This window comes from Lycorma delicatula, chromosome 1 (assembly GCF_047948215.1).
Source record: "Lycorma delicatula isolate Av1 chromosome 1, ASM4794821v1, whole genome shotgun sequence".
NCBI classification, from domain to species: Eukaryota; Metazoa; Arthropoda; class Insecta; order Hemiptera; family Fulgoridae; genus Lycorma; species Lycorma delicatula.
This window is the reverse complement of record NC_134455.1, coordinates 325,249,753-325,272,714: the sequence shown is the minus strand read 5'-3', so window position 1 is coordinate 325,272,714 and position 22,962 is coordinate 325,249,753. Positions and strand designations below refer to the sequence as shown.

At 30.2% G+C, this 22,962-nt stretch overlaps 1 protein-coding gene across 1 annotated transcript in view; it reads left to right on the top strand.

Annotated features, from left to right (window-relative positions):
* The window catches only part of LOC142334215 (uncharacterized), a 163,695-nt gene that overhangs the window by 9,624 nt on the left and 131,109 nt on the right, over positions 1-22,962 (top strand). Inside the window, exons 3-5 of the mRNA XM_075382061.1 lie at positions 5,727-5,814; positions 20,312-20,380; positions 20,881-21,030. Of these exons, the coding sequence (XP_075238176.1) occupies positions 5,727-5,814; positions 20,312-20,380; positions 20,881-21,030 (307 nt within the window). The remainder of the gene's footprint in view (positions 1-5,726; positions 5,815-20,311; positions 20,381-20,880; positions 21,031-22,962) is intronic.

The following is a 22,962-nucleotide window of genomic DNA, read 5'->3' as shown; positions in this document are numbered from 1 at the left end:
CAAAAATATAACTGTGGTAGTGTTCTGCCACAACAGAGGGTTTTTGGTGGAGTGTGTGTCAAATCAAAAAATGTTTACCAGTTGCAGGGATTACTGTGCTGTACCATTGATTAAAATAATTTGCAAATGAATAATTCCGAACACTATCATAATAAGTGACCTATGGAACGCATGTGAAACAGTTCATCAGTTACATATTCCTAAAAGTTAATAATTTGATTGTATTTGTTAGCTCTTTAATGGTGCAAACACCTTGGCAATTGAGAGTTTGTGGGCTAAAGCCAAATAAAAAAAAACAAGAGAACTTTAGGCATTCATTGGAGCATGCTATACATTATCTATGTGAATTTTCGTGAGGCAGCAAGTGAAGAACAAAATTCTGATATTTGATGAAATATTGAATGAAATAGCAATCTGCTGGTTTCCAGCTAATCAACCATCCACAGGAGGCGCATGAAGTAGGTTAATATGGGTGGCAATGATTTAACAGGAAAGATCCAAAATTTCTAACATATTTTTATCAGATTTGAATATATGAATAATCTTCGTTACTATCTCTTGAGTTCTCTAAATTTGTAAAAAAAATGTCAGTAGTAGGTTCCCAAAATTTGTTAAATTATGTTTCATTTTTTGCAGGATAGTGTGTGTGCGCATGCGCAACTTCATACAAGAATTCAATATTTTGCATTGAAATGCATAACTATATTTTAAAAATTTTGCTCACACTAACTCAGGATTTAAGATAGCATGTAGTTCATAAATTTTAAATCCTGGCCAATTATCAGTAATATAAGTCTTAAATTACAGTTTAACTTCTTTAACAAGATCAATTTAATTTTAATTATCTGACCCTGCAATGCTTCGCTATTGCTAGATTTGATTTGAGTGTATGTATATAGATTTAATGAATGCAATTGAAAATTTGATAAAACATTACAAAACTGAACATTACAGAACTTCACAAAATTTAACTCTTCGCTTTATAAAAGTCAAAATGTAAATAAATCCAATTGTCAAAACAACAGCACTACCAATCGGATTTAATTCAAACTACTCTCTAAACCCAGTGGTCAGTTCAAAATACCCCTAACTTTCTTCTTACTGGTCAGATTGAGGATTTCAATAGCTTTAAACCTTCTTCGGATAATGCAGACCATTTTGAAAAAAACCGTGCTTAAATCGGTTCAGCAGTTTTTTAGTCTATAGCAGACACACATACAAACATTATCTTTTATATATATAGATGAATCCCATTACTCCAGTACTTGCTTCTCTTTAAAAATCAATTATTTGCAAAACAGTAAGTATTTATGTAATAGTGAGTATTAAATACACTTTTTTACTTGGTTTTGGTAATTATTTTAAGCAAGGATTTATTTTTCATTCAATCTCATTAAAATAATAAATTTTGAGTCACTGTAAAAGTGAAAAAAAGAGTAGGGAAGTTGATCATTATTTTCCATTAATGTCTTTTTAACTTTTTTCCTATGAAAATTTTTTTTTTTTTGAAGTAACTTTGCACCTTTTCTTTATAAGTATTTCTAAAAGCTAGTTCACTTTTCTTTAAGCTTTTGTTTCGTCTTCTTTTATAGTTTATTACATTTTGTTTCTTGGACAAGAATATTTTCCTAGTTCTGCTCAGGACAGCGCTTGTGATATACATCAGATGCTGGTAGTAACAGAAAGCAATATAAATGAGCGGCAGAGGGATTAATTCTGATTGTAACCAGCTGACCTTTTTCTTAAATATTAGTTGTATCTTTGGAGTGATAAACTTTTATACTGTTATCAAAAATGAATGTAGCCATTTTTATATTTATCCTTGCTTGTATAGTGACGATATAGACTGAATGAAAAATATAATTTGGCTTTTTACACATGTAGTGAAGTACTATCTGTCATTAATTGTGTAATCAGATGAATACAAATACTTATCTCCATTCATATATTCATCAAATTTATTAGCATTAATTTGGAATAGAATTTTTTTATTGTAGTCAACTTTAAATTTAAGATAATAGAATTGAAGCAATATAATTTTCCATTTAGTACGGTTAAATAAAATACAATAATTACTGCTGATTCTGTGTAAAGAAAATAAGAGAGATTTTTGCTTGAAAATTGTAGTTAGGTTTTTTGTTTCTCATACATTTTTTATTACGTTAAAAATTACACTATCCTGATAATATTATGTTATTTCCCTCCACTATTAAATGTAATTATTTGTGTAGTTTAAAAACATTATTTTTTATACAATCTTATTATCTTCTGTTAATAATTGAGTGAAAAAAAGTATTAGCGACCTGAATAAATTTTCAATACATGTCCAAGTTAATTTTATGACATTAATTTAAATATGTTGTTACTGTTATTTAAAAGACAAATTTGGCCAGATATAAGTTACAAATAAAAAAAAAAATTATCTCAGCTATTTAAATAAAATGCAAAGTGCGGTTCAAATGTAAAGGTATGAGTTATAAAGAGCGAATGGCAACACTGATTAGTTCATTCCTGTTATTACATTATAAGTTATTACGAGGGTCGTTCAATAAGTCCTTAGAAAAAGATAGAAAAACAAATTATTTTGTGTAGATTTTTTTATTTTTCAACATAATCTCCTTTTAGGTCTATATACTTTTCCAAGCATTTCTCCAATTTTTTTAAGGCATCCAAAAAGTAGGATTTTGGAAGGTCCTCAAAATAAGCATCTGTTTGGGCGATGACCTCCTCACTGAAGTGAACCATTGCTCGCTGAGCCATTTTTTTCAAGTTTGGAAGTAAAACATTCACTGGGGGCCAAATACAGTGAATGTTGTAATAATTCAAACTTAATTCCATAATTTTACCCATCAAAATTGTGCAGGTGTGTACCCGTGCATTGTCTTGATGGAAGAGGATATTTTTCTTTTTCAAAGAGGATTTTTTTTTTATTTCTTCGCTCAACCGGTGCAATAACAGTATATAATGCTCTCGAGTTGTCCTTCCAAGTAATCAGTGTAGATGATACTGCATGCATCCCAAAAAACCATGGCCATCACCTTGCTGGCCGGTTTCACAGTCTTCATCTTCTTCAGAGCCTGTTTGCCTTCAAAAACCCGCTGTTTTGGTTGTTCCTTTGTCTCTGGAGTGTATTCATGTTTCGTCCACAGTTATGTATCTACGCAGAAACTCGTCAGGATTGTGATGGAAAAGCGCCAAAACACCCTCAGAGTCGACCACACAATTGCGTTTATTCTCCTCTGAGAGCAAACTTGGCACCCATATTGCCGAAATTTTATTCACACCCAATTTTTTGTACAAAATTAAAAACACTGTACCTGCGATGAGCCTGTGGCCTCAGCTGTTTCGCGCACTTTGATTCATTGATCACTCAAAATCATATTGTGAATTTTGTCAATCATTTTGGGTATGGTCACTTCCAGTGGATGTCCCGAATGATGTTCATCTTTTGTGGATGTAAACTCATTTACCCATTTGTAAGCAGTTGCAAACACAGAAGCAGATGTGCCATGAACTTCATCCAACTCAGCTTTGATCTCTTTTGGTGTTAAGCCTTTTAAATATAAGTGTTTAATTACCACTCGAAACTCACTTTTTTCCATTTCTCTAAATAAACAGTAGCTTGTTGCTTCAATCGACAATGACAATGAAATCATGTGATGGATACAGCTGAAAATTTAACTGTACTGTAGCGACAAATAACGCTTACTAAAAGCAAACCATTTTCGATACTACGAGCGCGGCATCTCTTGGATTGCAAGATATCATCTCTTGGATTATCAACATATATATATATATTGATTTGATATATAAAGTTGAATCTATTTTATATATATAATCTATACAAAATTTCTCCTTATTTTTTTCATAATCTTTACAATAGCACTTTTGCAGCAACCCGCATCTTCAGTTGTAGATTATTTAAAAAATTGAAAATGAAAAATTATGTATAAAAATATAATGTCAAGTATTAAAAATAAAATAAAATATAATATATTACTTGTTTGGCCAGCCAATACTACAACAATCAAAGAAAAATATCAATTATGAAATAATTAGGCGAGTGTCATTTTATTTTATTAAATTCTGTACTTGGGTGGATCAAGTTGAATCTATTTTATATATATTTAATAGTTATTAGTACAGAGGTGATATGGGTTTTGAAAAGATCAACTTTAGAAAAATATATATGATATAAAGATTGTTATTACTGAAATTAGTCTTTTTAAGATTCTTATAAATATTAATTATATTTAGTTAATACTTAATTAGATATTTCTTATAAATATTACAAATTAATAAAGATGACATAAAATTAAATATGTTAGAAAAAATATTACATATATAATACAAACAAAATTTCAATTTGATAAACCATCAGACAGTGTTTAAGTGTTTCTAAAAATTGCAATAGATAGCAGCACCCATGTAAATTAATTTGTAATTCCCATTATTTATTATTTTAGTATTTTTATTTTTAACTTTTTTTATATAATATTTGAATTATTTCATTCATGAAATTATTCTGCGAGGAAGTATTGATGCGGCATCCCATGAAAGTGCTTTCCTGAAAAAATTAAGGTAAGATATTGTCTATCTCGATATTCTGTACAAGGTGGTTTATTTAATAGAATTTAAATGTACTGTAATTATATATATATATATATATAATTCATGTAACTGGTTAGTTCCTTCTTCAGTTAGTGACTAACTGAACAAGAAGTTACCAAAAGGAGCCCTACAATCTGAAACACCATGCACTAACTGTTAGTGCATGGTGTTTCAATGAGATTTAAAAAAAAATAATATGAGACTGGTTTAAAAAGTAAATCTTACTGATTTGTTGCAGTTAAAGATGGTAAAAATTCTATAGTAAAAATTCTATTCTATAGTAAAAATCTTTGTGTAAACAATATTAAGATTTCAGTGTACTATCTGCTAACTTCCATATTCAATTAATAGAGAATCTCTTGGATGTGAGTTTCAATTTGGGCAAGAGTTTTTTTATACTGTTCAATTATGATTAAAAATGGAAAATTCCTTTATAGTTAAAATTCATGTACAAACTTAATTACTTAAGAATTCTGTTAACTAAACAAGGAAAGTAGGTTTTTTTAGAAAATTAATTACTTGAAATAAATAATTTCAATTAAAATTATGGTTAAAAAATTGGAAATTATGCATTTAAATAAAATATTTAATTTGAATTTCATTTGTTTACAGAGTATACATATTTAAAGTATGTGATAGAATAAACACATCTTTAAACAGAAAGTTATTTTGTGGTTTATACATTCCTAAGTTTATATGCTTATTATATGTTATCACTTTGCTTAAATATTTGTGCGAGTTGGTCTTTAATTTTGCACTTAATATTGTAGTCATGTTTTATTAATTATATAAATGCATTTGTAAGAATTTCCAGGATGGACACTATTGGTAGCTTAGAGGAAAATTTTTTATTTAAAAAAAACTCAAAACTGATCAAATTCAATTCATCATTATGTTATCAATTCATCACATATCTCAACTTATATTTTTGAATAAGCCTTCAATTTAATTTTATTGCTATTTAAAAGTATTCTTAATGCATGTTACACGTTATTTTTATTGTTTAAAGCTCTGCTTTTTATTTTATTCTTACAAAATTAATTTAAGTCATTATTATATTAAATAAATTTATCTCACATCAGTTTCGTTATCTTTATCACATTTATGTTATTTAGGATGAGCACAAAAACACTGATGTGGATAGCACTAGCACAGTCAAAGTTGGCACAATTTCAGCACAAGATCGATCAAACAGCTCTTCAGGTAAAGAACATTTTTTTTTTAGTGTTTTTAGATTCTTATTGTTGGTATTTTGACCATGAAAATTCTTTTCTTTGTTGTACTATGCTCTCTAATTGATTACAGACTGAGAAGCTTGGCAATTTAAAGTACCTTCTACATAATGGTAAATGGTTTTAAGTTAAATTTTTTTAAATTACAAATTTTTTTTAATTAAGTACGAAAACTTTTTTCGTAATTTAAAACATAACTTAAAGATATAAAATATTAAAAATATAATGACTGGTCGTCATTGTATAAAAATAATTACCTCAGTTCAGTAAGAGTGCCTCAGTTGTTATGAATAGTGGGAGGGAGATAATCAAGGCAATTTGATAATTATTAATTATTTGTTTAAATAGAATATCATCTTCAAATTTGATTTGTTGGTTAATTAATTTACTGTTATTATAATACATACAGAATTTTTTTAAGAATAATGGTTTTATAGAAGTTGTTGGAGAAATCTAATATTTTAATAAAATGATCAGTGTTGTAATTATGTTTATTTTGTAAAATGTGCTTAGCATAATTGGATTTGTCTAAATTGCCTTTCTTTATACTATTAATATGTTCTTTAATTTTAATAGGAAAAGAGCGGTTGGTCTTATCAATAAATTCTAGAGGCAGTCTTCACATTTTAAACTATATAGACTCCTTGTCTATCTAAGATATTTTTATTTTTGGAGTTTATTATTTTAGTAGGATCATTATTGTTTATAAAATTTATTATTTTATTATTAGAAGTGTTTGTTGTTTAAGATTATAAAATTTATATATTTCATCAAAGTATCTATGAAATGGGTTGAATTCTATTTTTTCATAAGATTTTTTTATATCATTACTAACTCCCAGTCGCAGCTTTGCTTGCGCTATGTGGTTACTTACATTTCCTGTGGTGGTCAATCTTTATTAGTCAAGTAACCGGAGGCAGTTGGAGTCAGTCACACATACAGTAACAGTGGCATATCGCATTTCCCGTTGCTCAGTTGTTTCAGTCGAGCGGGATTAATCTGTGCGTATTCGGTCACTTTCTAAACATATTTCCTGCTGCTCAGTTGTTTCAGTTGAACAGGATTGGGCTGTGAGTATTCGGTCGCTTTCCAATCTTGACTGTCTTTTGTCTTCAGTCTCTGCCGCACGAACAGTTTTCATCATACGTGCTTTTTTTGTATTTCTCCCAATTGAAGAATGTCTTTTAGGCATGGTATGATGTTTTGAAAAAAGATCAAAGAATTAAAAGCTGCCATTTTTTTATTAAAAGGATGAGACTAATTAGCATGTATTATAGTGTTATACTGAGTTGGTTTTCTATATATGTCGATTTCTAAAATATTATTAAAATTTTTTCAATAGTTATATCTAAATAATTAATACTATTATTGATTTCATGATTTATTATAATATGAATGTGCTTTATAAAGTTAATTTTATTAAAAATTATATTTGTTTCATCATCAATAATCTGGTTAAAAATAATTATAATATGTTCAACATGTCTTTTATATAAAAGAATTTGATGATTTTTGAAAATGTTCATTCATATAAAAATATTTGCCGTATTAGCCGAAAGAGCTTAGCCCATAACAAGTCCTTTTTCTTGTTGATAATTTTTATTGTTAAATTTAAAATAGTTGTATTTGAATCATAATTTAAGTAATTTGATTATTTCGTCTGTCCATTCATTTTGTAAATTTAATTCAGATAATTGATAATATATGATATTTATAGTTTTGTTTGTATTAATATTAGTATACATTTCCTTTATATCTAAGGTTATGAGTTAGTTGATTTGTTTATTTTAATTTTATTAATAATGTTTATTAATTCATAAACATTTTTTAGGTTATATTTGTTATTTATTTTGTTGTTTTCTTTCAACATATTAAATAGAAATTTGCTTAATTTATATGTAGGTGAATTAATAAAATTTATAAGTGGACGTATGGGAAAACCACCTTTATGAATCTTGGGTAAGGCTTTAAATGTGGGGGGGGGACTAGTTAAATGTGGGGGGGATTAGTTAAATTTTTCTTTTTATAAATATCCTTCAAAACATAGTTATATTTATTAATTTTAGAAGATGTGTCTTTCTTAATTTTCAGTGTAGGATCCTTTATTTCTGTAAAATTATTATTTATAAATTCTTTTGCTTTTCTATATATAATCATCATAAATATTAATAGGAGGTATTTGTTTTATAAGATTTGACTATGAATTCAATGTTATTTTATAGTTTAATTTTTATATTTTCATAAATATTAAAATTATCATTTACATTCATTTGCCGAATGTTTGTTATTTTTAATATTTCTATAATGGGAACCAATTGATTTCTGTGTTTAATTTTATCATCCTTATTGATGATTTGAAAATATTATTTTCAATATCTATAATAGGTTGTTTAATGATTTTAATTTTTTTTTTTAATAATTGTTAGATTAAATTTATATGCATTTTTTATAATATTAAGTTCATCTTCATTAAATTTAATTTTCATTGTATTAACAACACTGTCTTTGAAAGTACGAATTTGATTAAATGTATTATGTGATTGTTTATTGTTAATTCTTATCTGTTATTGATTAAATTATAAAATTTCTTGTTCATTTTTATGTATTGTTCATTTTGTTATTAATATTAAGTTCTGTAATTCTTAAAAATTATTGGAAAATGACATAACCCAAATCATATGCTAGATCTGCTTGTAAAATGTATAATTTGTTGTTAAAATTTTGTTTTTATTATATAAAATTTTAATTTCATTTTTTAACCAAATTACTTTTGGTAATTTGAGCTGCTTGAGTTTTGAGTTCTAATATTAACTGTATTTAGGTGTTAGATTTCAAACAATTTTATTATATTTTATATTTACAACAGTTCTATGCAACTTTAATTTTAAATTGAAAAAATTCATTGCCATTTTGTTTTGATACTATTTTAAGTTAAATTTTTCAAACATTGGCACCATTGGTGTATAAAATTAGTTATAATATAAAAACAAAAATAATGATTATCTCCCTCCCACTGTTATTATTCATAACAACTGAGAAACTCTTACTGGACTGATGTAATTATTTTTATACAATGACGACCAGTTGTTATGCCTTTAATATTTTATAGTATATTTAATATACGTTTTATTTTTTATATTTTTAATTACAAAAATATTTTTCTCCTGAGGACGGTCGAATGACCAAAATCGCTAGGGATATAATATAAATTGTTGGTAAGGTTGATTTTTATTCTATAACTAAATGGTTTTGGTAGATATAAAAGTAGTTCTAATTTCATTTATTTGCTTGTTCATATTGGCAACTATTGACTAATAGTTAGTTGTTTTTTCTTCTTTTTTTGTATGATAAACTTTTTAGTATATGAAAAATGCTAATCCTAAACAGTATTTTAATCTAGTGTGTATGTGAGTTGATCTGCGATGTGGACTGGAAGTCCCTTTACACCAGAGTTACCAAACTTATTTTTCTCATAGACCACTTTCAAAATTTTGCTGGTTCCGGTGGACCCCCTGCAGCTACATTTCTACCATATTTCCAGTCGAAGAAAAATGTGAAGATTAGATCTAACTATGAAAATTTGCTTTACGGCTGAGTTCCACGAACTAACAACTTCCGAAAAAAAAGTGAGAATTGATTGGTTAATTTTTGATTGACTGTGCTATGAATGGATGTCAAAAAAGTAAGTTGGCCAATCAAAAAAAATGCTTCCATCCATTTCATTTACATTTTTTTTCATTCCATTTCATTTACATTTTTTTTCATTCCATTCCATTTACATTTTTGACATCTACTCACAGCACAAGAAAGCAATCAATTCTCACTTATTTTATTTAGAAAACTTCCCATTCAGAGTGGTAAAAAGCAAAAGAAAAATAGTATATATTTTTTGTGTTGCATTTATTCAAATATGTAATCATTACACTACTAATTATTATTGTTGTCATATTGCAATGTAATATAAAAATTGTCGTTATTACGAGAATTTTATAATTTTAATTATATTTAATTACTATTAAACATTAATAACGTAATGTAACTTCTACAATGACAATCACAAAATAGTTACAATTTTAATGGGAGGGATGTACTTGATGGATTGACAGCAAATTATCAATATTTGGCTTCAGTTTTGTTAGGAATAAGCGCAAATCTCCCCGTTCTGTGATATTGAATCTGCTCCTTTTTTTTATAAAAGGTTTGTAACGACACTAAAACTTTTTTCGACAAGATATGACGAGGGAAACGCTATCAAAAGCTTTCTTGCAATTCCCCACAGTCCAGGATATTATTCTGGTATTTCTGCCTGCAGCCAAAATGCTTGATACCCTCTTTTAAATTTCACCTTCAGCTCCTCATTAGTGTTAAGCTCGAGTAGCTCCTCTTGTAATATCACATTCTCCACTTCCGTTTCATGAAATGGATTTATGATCCATGGTGGTATTTCCATCGTTAGAATATCTTCAAATCTGATTTTGAAGTCATCATGCAGGGCAATTAAATGTTGAATGTATGTCTGAATACCCTCATCAAGGCATTCTACCTGTGACAATAAACTGGGAAAATACGCGCCGACTAATATTTTGCTTCATAAATTTCAATTTTTCAAGAAAAGCTGAAATTACACCCTTTGTTTTTATTAAATTGAGACTGTCCCCTTGTAATTGTAAGTTAATGTCATTAAATATTTTGAACAAATCTATCAAATACGCGATGTCAGCTTTCAAAGTGATCAGGTTTTCTTTTAAATCTGAATCTTTACCTTCCAGAAACTCTAAAACTGATTCAAAAAGTGAGTAAAATCTTGTTAAACATGCACCTTTCGACAACCAGCGTACTTCAGTATGTAAGAGCAATCGTTGGAAGTCTTCATCATTTTCATCGCACAATTGAGCAAATAAACGCGTATTCAATGCATTGCTTCTTATCTTGTTAACAGCATTAATTACAAGTTGAAGCGATTGGTGCAATCTATTACTCAAATTTTTCGCTACTATGTGTTGTTGGGTGGATGACACAGTGAATTGCAGTTACCTCTAGTATAGTTCTTTTAAGATGGCTTATAATAAACCATGGCAGGAGCTCCATCTGTTGCCACCAAAATGACGTTTGTGAATGGAATTGATTTTTCATTAAAAAAAATCACTCAGGACATTAAATATTGATTCACCTTTAGGGTCTGTCTCCAAAGTTTTCGCGAATAGTAGCTCTTCATGAATTTCTTCGTCCATAACAAATCGAACATATGCCAATAATAATGCTTCATTACCAGGGAAAGTTGACTCGTCCAGTTGAATAGAAAAATGAGTTGTTTGCAGATAATTACACAAGAAACTTTCAATATCAGAGCTCATTTCATCAATACGTCTTTGTACAGTGTTGTTACTCAAAGGAATTCTTTTGAGTATGTCAAATGGAGATTTGTGCAGAACAGTTTTTAAAATCTCTTCAACAGCGGGTAAAATTAACTGTTCTGCAATGGTGTGCGGTTTTCCAGATTTCACTATAAGTAATGAAATATTGTACGATGCCCGCAAGCCATCATCGTTACTTTCAGACATTGAAGCGAACATACTGTGCATGGTAGGTCTCTTTTCATATTTTTCCTTCAATGTTTGAAAATATTTCAGATCTTTACCTATTTTATCAGGATGACACCTTCTTAGATGATCTTTGAGCTCTGATGGTTTCATAGAGTCATTGCTCAAAATTTTGCTGCACAAAAGGCATATAAACATTCGCTTGTCTGCCTTTGATGGAATAAATCCAAATTTTAAATAATGAACACTGTACAGTCGACATTTCTTCTTAGATTCAGCCATGTTTCGTTTCAGTTACCTACCCGTAAATAAAAAAAAAAACTTTGTTTTAGTAATCTCAAGGCGGTCTTACTTAACAGGATATGACTATTTTAACAGAATAGGATTAATTAATTATTGCAATGAAATAAAGTACCAGCGGCAAACTGATTCTAATTATTAAAAGCAATAAATCGGTAAGATCCATAATAAAGTTTTATGAAAATGACTGAACCGATTTTAATGTGATGTAAAACATTTTTTCATTAATTATATTTTGATATATTTCTGTAAATTCTATAGAAAATACTTTTAAATAATCAATATTTTGATATCACAACTCTGCGATTTTAATAATTTATTTATTACTTTGATGCACGTTACGAGTATGTAAAGACAGGTACAATTTATGAAAATATACGTGTTACAGAGTAAGGGTTACAACCGGGAAATGGTATGTTCAGGATCAGCTTTTAAGTCGATTCCAATAGTTTTTTTATATATCTGAAAAAAAATTTAGACCAAAAATTAATAAATCCTTAAACGGAAGAGATTTCTTTTAGGAATAAGCCTCGCCTTTTGTACCTATGTTTTTTTTGTAATTTGTGCATTTATTGTTTACTGACGTGTACAATAAATTGTCAAATAAATAAATAAACAATAAATAAAATAAAAGTAAGTATAACAAAAAAGCAGGTAAGTACTTACTACTTTTTCCGACACTGGCACACGCTAACATCTATTCACTTTACTTTTCTTTTTGAAATTCCGTAAACAAATGTGTAACGTTTATCCTTGGCAATCGTATTTATATTAGTGAAGAATCAAACAAGTTCATGCAAGATTGCTAGCACACACACCACAAGTCGTATTTCGTCCCTTTGCACGTCTGAACAAGCGTTGCGGATGGCGGCGGCCCTTTGCAAGTCTCGACACGTTCGTTGTACTGAATATGGAATATGCAAGTTTTTACAAGTAACAGTCGCTGAGCTTCTCAAAACATTATCAGCCTAGATTAATACGCAAAGTCAAGCCAACATTTTAGTTCTTCACTATCGAAACCAGATGAATTTTCGTGGACCCCCCGCTTACGAATTGTGAACCCCCATTTTTTTGTCACACCAACGTAGACCCCGTTGAGTCTCCTGTGGATCCCTGGGGGTCCATCTGGACCACTTTGGGAATCAATGCTTTACACTGTAATATATTCATCTTAATTGGGCCCTACTGTTGCCAATTTTCACTGCTGCTGGAAAAGGTGGGGGAGGATAAGCTATGGTGGGGATCATCTGATGTGTTCATTCGTGGTGGGATGACTTAGTCATAGTCAAGTGTGGAACGATGGTGGATATGAGTGTGTTAACTGTTGAAGAGCATTTGTTAGCTTGTATGTGGGTCCACGAATGTCCACACACTGGGGAAACAGTGGAGAGCATTATGAATGACTTGTATATTTTGGGAAATCATCACTATCTGGCAAATGTTACTGACATGGGAGAAGAAAGCTTTTCCAATTGGAAGTGTTTTTGATGCGCATGCAGTGGGAGGCTGATCATTTGAGCTGAGATGGGTGCTGCTGCTTTAATGTTCACTGATGAAATCAACACATCAATGTGCAAATGTTCTGGAGAGTTAGGTATTACAAGATCAGCAATGTGAGACCATAGAACATCTTGAAAGTTGTATGTTTTCATCAGCCACAGTTAATGAGTTGAGTGACATTGACCTTGATCAACATGTTTATGCATATCAGTTATTGGTTGAATGCTTTCTGAGAGCAAATGATATAAAGAACGTTGTGTTCTTACTTTCTTCTACATTTATAAGGAACACATACATGAACTGTGTGTAATATCACAACTAACTTTGGCAAATCACCTAACACACAAAAAGGTCATTCCATGTCAAGTAGCCCAGTTTTGAAAATTGTCCCAGTTGACCATCTCCAAGTACCATAAAATTTTTAGTGGTGGTTCCTCATGGTCTGAAATGCTATTTTACCAAATTGTAGCTCTTGAATCTGCTATTCCTGATTTTTTGTGGTTTCTTGAAAGAGGGGTACTTACTTACACAGGGTGTCTCATATAAAACGCAACCCAACCTTATATTGGTAGGTATTGAAACAATAAAAAGGCATGTGTAAATATAAATGTAATTTTTATTATTACCATCCATTATCTTACATTTAGAGTAAATGTTGGAAGTGGTCGCCATCTTCTTGAATACAAGCTTCAATTCTTTGAAGTTGCAAGATGTTCTTGCAACTTTTTTCAAAGTTTGTGGCTGGATATTTAATACAGCTTGATCAATATTGACTTTAAATTGTTCAAATGTTCGTGGTTTGTTGCTGTAGGCTTTTTCTTTGAGGTAACCCCATAGAAAATAATCCACCGCAGTCAAATCTGGAGATCTTGGTGGCCACAAGCCTCGACCGATAACACGATTACTAAAGAATTCCTCAATGAAATCAGAAGTTGAACCTGCGTAGTGCGATGTCGCACCGTCATGTTGTAGCCAGCAGAGTGTCTGTCTTCCTCTTCCAAGGGTGCAGTGAACTGAAATAAAATATCCTGATATCGTTCTGCATTAATGGTGTACTCTAAAAAAATAGGACCGATTATTTTCTTCCACGATATCGTGCACCACACGCCCACCTTTTTTGGGTGTAATTGTTTTTCATGATAAACGTGGGGATTTTCAGCACTCCAAATTCGACTGTTTTGGCTGTTTACGTAGCCATCCAAATGAAACCATGCTTCATCTGTGAAAAATAACGAATCCATAACATTAATTCCCTCACGCAGAAATCGACGGAACCATTGACAATATTGTAGCCGTTTTTCTTTGTCGGGCTCAAGAAGTTGATGAACCGTTTGAATGCGATAAGGTTGTAATTGTAATTGTTTGGTCGCCCGATGAACAGTTGATTTAGACAAATTAATTTCAGCAGACAAACGTCTGATCGATTTATTTGGCGAGGCGAGTAATCGGTCTTTGATTTCAGTGACTGTATCTGTATTCAACACTGACGCAGATCTTTTGTGTTCCTTGTTATTAACAGAACCAGTCTCTCTAAATTTTGCAACTAACCTTAATACTGATGTTTTGTTAGGAGCTGGTTTATCTGGGTACTTATGGCGAAACAAATCTTGCACTGCAACCACTGATTTTGTACTGAAGTACGACTCAATAATGAAAACACGTTCATCTAGCGAAAACACCATCTTGTCTCTAGCAATACACTGAACGTTATGATTGCATTGTTGTTACTATCGATAGTGTTCTACTGCGTCACCGCGATGTTCAGATGTTGGGCGAGTCCACATTTCAGTAACGAGTAAGGGAGTAAGCTTGACTTTAGAAATTTCATGGATGAGTAATTGATGGGTTGCGTTTTATATGGGACACCCTGTAGTTTGTGGACACATGTAAAAATTGTTATCTTTGACTAATGAATATGCTGGTCACAAGTTTCTTTTGGAACCTGTATTTGAGATATAGCAGCTGAAATTCAGCCAAAAGTTTTTCGCAACATTCTGGAAGTCAAAGTTTGAGCTTATATATTTCCTTATGTAATTCTTTAATCAGAATGAGACTTTGTATTTTGAAAAAGGGAATAATTGTGAGTATGATCCTGAATTTCAAAGCAATTGGAATCTTATGTCAGGAGAAATTCATCACCAGATTTGGTCAAAAATCTTTTATCATTTTTGGTCCATCTTCAAAGGCTTATATCTCAATTATACCTTCTTAGATTTTGTTAGTTTTATATTAGTTAGAAAGAGCAACTTTTAAACTACAAAATCCATGGAGTTTGTTCTTTGACCCGTAGTTTATAAATGGCAGAAAAAACAGTTGAAAGGTAATGCATCTTCCACATAGAGAGCAATTTTTCTGTAATGTTTATGGATTAAATGAATACTGTAATAGGAAGTAATTTTTTATTAAGTAATACTAGTATCGTTTGTTTTGCTGCCTGTTAATACAAAGTTGTTAACTGTATTAGTTGTACCTTGCTTCCTATTTAATGCAGAGGAGATATTTTCAACTGATTATATATGTTATGGCAAGCAAAATTAAAAAAAAATATTTATTACACATGCACAAAAATACTAAAATTATAAACAAAATGAAATATAGTCATAGTAGTAATAACAGAATGCAATAAAGTATTACAATATTATAGAACACAGTAGTTTCAAAATAAAATAAAAATATCTAAAGTAGTCAGAAGCTTTTTAGCACAGTAATTTTAATTCCACTTCAGCTTAAAGTGTTTTTCAGTCATAGACTGGATGTATTTTGGATACATATATTGTCGTCCTAATGATGTCGTTGATGGCGCTTCAAGAGTAGCAAAAATATGCTTTTCTGGAATCTAGCAAGTTTCCTTTCTAGGAGGCCAATCATAAGAACGAGCTGCACCGTGAGGGTGCATAAAACAAATGAGGGCATCATGTTCTTCAAAAGATATGTCACATTTATTTCCAATCCACCAAGTATTGTCATACATGCAAGCCACATATTGGCCTGGTTGCAAGCTGGTAAGATATGCCTTGATTTGGTTTATCAGTTTCATAAATATCAGCTTCAAGTATTGAAATATCATTTGAAACTCTGCTGACTTGGATTTTAGCTTTGCTAACTGGTTTAAACTGATGGTTTTCTCTTGTTTCAGCAATTTGTGTGACCACTACTAAACTAGCTTTGCTGTTCAGGTCAGATTCCCTCAACTTCTTCTCTTGGAATAAAAGAGAACTCAATTCCTGGTATATTTTCTTTACAAAATTCAAATAAGTCTCTTGGTATCAATACCTGATTTTCTATAGGTTGCTGAAGACTGGCATTTGCTGCTAATCATTTTGTAGTGCCTCCAATTTCATCACAAGGTGATATTCCGTGGCTAGTACCAAAGAAGTTCCATTCAGCTTTTATCCCAAAGTTTTCTTCACGGTAGCACAAATTGATAAAATTCTTACATCTGGTGCTCTTATTACCTTTTGTTTCGGGTAGCCTTTTGAATTCTTTTTGCTGACGTATTTAAGCTTCAAAGGAGAAATTCCAATTGGTGGCAGCCATTCTTCCAGAAGCTTCTAGCATTTTCCACATCACTAGATTCTGATTTCGGTTGATTATCCTTTGGCTGAATCTCTCTTTGGGCCAATTCTTGCCTACATCGCATAACTTTTGACTTGCCTTGAAGTCATAATTTGTTAAGGCTTTTTAATTGGTCAGCAGAATCAATAGGTCAAAATCCTTTTCTGGCTTTGTACGACTCGTTTCCAGTTGTATTACAGCAGTCTTGTTAATCTTCAAACTTTGTCAGAAAACAAACAGATTTATGATAGGATTTATTTATTTACTTATATCAGCATCTTTATTTAAGCTAATTCCAGAATACCACTGTAAACGTTCTTTGTCCATAGCTCTGATACTTCTTTCACAGGCAACAAAAAATCTTTTCCATAATTAAACTTTAAAGACTTGTTGCATTCAGAGCCATCAGGCTTGCCAAAATGGCAGGGGCCAAGAACTTCACATTTTAAAATAATTCAAAACACAGTTGAAGATAACAATAAATGTCACAACTGATTATATAGAATTTATTCACTAACAACTATGCTAATTCACAAAAAGTTGATACTTATATAACCTTTCTTCAAAATAAAGAATATTCAGGAATATACTAGAAGAAATTGGATATTCCAGAAATTTCTAGAATGTTTTGGAGAATGGAGTTTTCCAGAATATTCTAGAACTTTATATAATGTTCTGTTGAATAGTTTTTCAGAACATTGTAGAAATTTCTAGAACATTTTAGAAAATGGATTTTTTCAAATCAGCCTAGAAAATTCTACAATAGTTAAAAATTTCTGAAACACTGCAATTTTTTCAAGATATTATAAACTTTAGAATATTCTTTAAAAGATGTAATACCATTCTGAAGCATTGAATCTTTTTCGACCTTCAGATGTTTTAATTAACTAAAAATGCCCACATATTAAAAATCTGTCACTTGCAAAATATTAATTATTTTTGAAAAGCGTTCTTACCTAATGTAATATACAGGTCAAAAAACAAACTGCATGGATTATGTTGTTTAAAAGCTTCCCTTACAACCTATTATAAAACTTACAAAATTTAAGAAGGAGGTATACCTGAAATATAAGCTTTTAAAGGTAGGTAAAAAATCAAGCTAAATAATTTTTGATCAAATTTGTTAATGAATATCTCCTGACATAAGCCTTCAGTTGCTTTGAAATTTTAGAATGTTACACACAATTATGCCCGTTTTCAGTTGGCGAAGTTTTGCTCTGATTAAAGTAGTAGATAAGGAATTGTATAAGCTCAAACTTTGAACTACAAAATGTCAGAACAATTTTTTAGTTTAATGTATTCAGGTGCATATTTGAATTCAGCATAAAATGTTAACCAAAAGTATTAAAACTCAAAGCTAAAGCTTTATTATTGCTTTCAAAATTATAAATCAAAGTTAGAATGTTTTACGTGTATGCGTGAACTACCAGTAAATACTCTTTTTTTCAATAGATCACAGAAAATCTGCAATAGCAGATGTACAGCTACAATTTGTAAAATGGCATTTAAGACCACAGTGAATGTACATTCAAAATTTGAGGAAGTTTGGAGATGGTCGACTGGGGACCTCTGGTCCACTTGATGTTGAATGACCCAAAGATAATATCCAAAACGTGCAATTTTTATATATATCACATTAAATACCACACTAAAAACATATTAAATTAAGAAGTACATTATTCTTGGAGTATATTATTTGATTACATTCTGAAGGAAATTCCTTATTCTTTTAAGATGATGCCATTAACAACAACACTACCAAATACACCATTGAAGGTACTGTTAATTAGCTCAAATTTAATTAATATCAAAGTAAACTGTTTTGTATTTAATAATTGGTAGTATAAAAGTGTTTAAATTATTATTATTATGATTTCACATATTTTTTAACAAATCCTTTGACTGTATATTTTAATATATAAATCCTGATTATTGCTAACATTGTTGATCATTACAGTTCCATCAGTAAAAGACATTACTTCTGTTGGAAGTAAATTACCTGAATGTGATTAAAAGTACAATGTTTTGATTCTTTATAACTATTCCCAAGATCTGATGTGTTCATTTAACCCATTTGCTGGTTCATTTTTTTGACTGGTTGATCTGTCCTGTTAATTTTGAGCAAAATTATGCATTTTATTCAAGAAACATACACCTGTGTAGATGTAGTTTTCATTTAAAATTTCTGTTGTGGTTTCAGTGTTAAATGCCAATGTAGGTTTCAGTATCACAAAATAAAACTAATCATATTTTTATTACTATTTCTTCATTCTGTTAATATCAATTCCAATTATATACAAATGCTTATTAACATTATTTTTATAGCAACAACCTGGGTAGTAATTTATATAATGACTGAGAGCTCTGGATAAGACTGCTATGGTAATCATTAGCTAGTAATTAATGTCAACAACATGCATTGAAATTTTTCCAACATTATTGGATTATAGTAGTAAATTCATAAATCAGTTTATTAAAAATATCATTTTATCATTTTACTTTTCAATTTCCAGGTTATTACTTCCTGAACTGCAAAACCATCAGATTGAGAGGATGTTTGTAGTTTATTATCTGGTCCTTCAGTTTCTTTCTTAGTAGAAGTAAATGAAGTTAAAACTAAATAAATTTTCTTAGCTTGTTTTACCTATCTAAATAGGTGTAAAAATTATTTATTTTCTGTAGGTCATATAAAATACCTACAATTAAAAATGTGTTTTTTTTTTAAGCTAAAATATTGATAAATCTGGATTATAGACTATTTTGCAGTTCATTAGATCTATTTCATATGTTGTTTCTGAGATAGTGATAATGTTTGACTTTCTTATCTATGACTTCAAAGTAAATAGTAATGGAAGATCTTTAAAATCAATAATAATGATTTATTATTGATTTTAAAGATCTTCAATGAATTAAAAAATAAATAAGTTAGTGGGCTGTTAAATTTAATTTTTTACATTTGTACTGTAAAAGAGGAATTACTGAATGTAAATAAGTCTGTAAGACATTCTAAATTTTGTATGTTATGTTGTTTAGTATGAAAAATACAATATATTATATACCCTTTGTATAAGTTTATACTTTATCTTAAATAAAATAAATGTGTTTGCAATAAAACCTATACATTTAATTTTGTTTTTCTAAATGATCTAAGAGTTGATTAGAAGATTATAATCAAAGACTGATTTCATTGACTTAAGAGTTTGTTGACTGGGTTACCATCATTTTTTAGTTGTAATAAGTGTCCTCAATGTAACATTGCATTACGAAAAAACTAGTAATTTTCAATATTAAACAGAACCAGATTTGTTTTATACTTTTGTGCGACATATTTGGTGACTGGTGCTGTTTTTTATGCCAGCTGATGCTGGCATAAAGTTTTTTGTTTGGAAGATATATTTCTCAGATAAAGATAAAATTTCTCAGGTGCCGTATAAGGAGATAACATTTAATTTGGAATATGCAAAAATAATTTAACACATCATTTAAATATATGATGAATTATCTGTTTAATTTTCCAGTTTTCCTTTCTTAATTTTTTTGTTTAGTATTAATAAACTTTTTATTGACTTTCAGATGAAGAAATTGGAAACCTTTTACAGCAGATGAAGCAGTTATTATCACCACGTGACTTGGAGTATTTGAGTGAGTTGTGTTCATTCTTTAAAAGCTGTTTTTGTGGATAATTCATTGCTGTTCTAGTTTTCAGCTTTCCTGTCTATTAATTTTGTTCTACTGTTGTTTAAGTATTTTCCTACATTATTTTTCCCTTTTATATTTCTTAAAGTCTGTCTGCTTACTTTCGTGGTTGAGCTAACCTTAGCTTACAACAGTCAATTGCAAACTAACTTTTTACATTTGTCTTGGAGAATCCAAAGCAGTAAGATTACACAAATACAGGTAGAATTCATTTTTTATTTGTTCAGATTTATAAATGTTGCTTTTTGTTTTTATATATTCATTATATAATTTTTTTAAAGTTTTGTTTTTGTATTTATGCTTATACTAATTAATTCATATCTATTGATGTTGATGGTTTAATTATAAAATATATATCTAGTTTAGTTTTTTATTTCTTGTAAGTGGTTCTTCAAAATTTTTGTTGTAATTTGTTATGCAGTAATCTTTTTTCTTTTTTTTTGTAGAAGCAAATGAAGGCAAAGATGTAGAAGAATTGTTAAAAGAAACAGAAGAGTTTATAAATAGGTCTTCTCCTTTATTTCGAAATCTATCTACTCATTCAAGTTGTACAGAAAACAGTTGTGGAGTTCTTACTTCTCCTAAAAATATGGATGGTAAATTTTTAATTTAGTTTCTTTTTGTCTAGCATATATATTGTTGTTAGAATTACTGTTTAAAGTCCTACATTTGTTATGATCTATATCAATTATTGATGTACTGTTTGCACTTGCAATTATCTAACTTATTGCAATCCAGAATTGTAGTTTATGAAATAATATAACAATGAGCAGTGAACTGCTCACTTATTACTGATTCTGACAGGCTTATTTATTATTGAGTAATGTTTATCTGTTGAGAAATATTTCTTTGTAGCTTGTTAGTACTTCACTGGTGAACATAACTGACCTTCAGAATTTTGAAGACTTTAATCATTAAATGATTAAAAACAATGAAGTTATAATCATTCTATGTACACTGTTTTTAAAAAAAAGAATAAATAAATAAAATAAAATAAAAAAAAGAAAGGTGGTTGTAATAATAGGTTTTTGATATAATTATTAGATAAAAAAAAAATAAGTCTTAATAATGAAAAAATTAAGTAACGTACAGAAATGTTTGACATAACACTGAACACAGTATATCATCAAGTTTCATTTACAAATATTCAATATTACCTTTTGTAACATGGCAAACATCCCATCTGTAATCAGTTTCCTGCCAAATCCTATGAAGCATGTCTTGATCTATGGTGGCAACTGTTTGTGTTATCTGGTGCCACAGCTTGTTGACATTTCCTGGAAGCGGAGGAACAAACACTCTGTCTTTAGCATAACCCCATATGGAGAAGTCTGTAGTTAAATAAGGGGGTTGTGATGGCCAGAACATTTTTTCCACCACATCCAATCCAAGTGAGCATTTTACTGTTGAGATATGTGCCATTACCTTAGGCGAGTCCCATACATATTCTATTGTGTGACGTGAATTCTGCTCACCTATATTCAAACATTATGTTGACTCACTTTACTGCTGGCATGGAAGGTTGCTTTGTCACTGAACACAATTTTTTTAAGATTGTTGTCTCCAGTCTCAATTTTGTTTAATAAGTTTACACAAAACTCAGTTTGTTTTTCATTATCACTTTCACTCAAAACTTGGATCAGTTGTAATTTTTAGGTTTAAATGATAGCCATTTTTGACCTTGGGATATTCAGTTCTAAGCTGGTGCGTCCTGTTGATTTACCTGGACTACAAATGAATGTCTGCTGCACTTGTTCGAATGCCACTTCAGAAACTGAAGGTCTACCCTGACCTGGCATCCTATGTAATACACAACCTGTTTCAATGAAACTATTGTACTGTGCAATAACAGATTGTCTTTGAGGTGGTTGCTTGTGATATATGAATTGTCTATAAATAGTAGTAGTCAATTTGGATTCATGAAACCTTAAACAATAATGAGCATGCCCTGCACTGGTATGCAACCATGACTTGACTAATGAGGGATGGAATTGCCACCTAGTGACAAACTAATGATGTTAGGTGGGAATGAAACTTGAAGGTATACATGTATTCAGTGATGTATCAAACAATTCTGTAATTTATTTACTTTTTACAACATTAAAGTTTACTCTTTTGTGTAGCTAATTTAGAAGTATCATGTTTAATATTTTCTTGATTTGGGGACAAAGTTGTGCTATAGCACTACATATGTACATAAACAGTCGTTCTCTGTACATTTGTGTAAGTGCTGAGAGATGCACTTTATTACTTTTTTTCTTCAGCTCTCCCGGGTTGGTCCTACAATCAAACATGTGGATGATATCTCAAACCAAGGAAGTGTCTTGTGACTCTAATGGGCCTTCCCCCTGCTGGCAACATTTCCAGCATGGCAGGTCAGTTCACCAGTTTGCTTGCCTCTAACTGGAGGGGTAAACCCAGGCTCTGCTAAGCCATTCCCAGGGTCCCCACCCAGCAGCCAGAACTTGGTTTTTAATTAACTTTATTTGCTTGCCTCAAGCTTTGAAGCGGGAGGCCAGGCCCAGCTA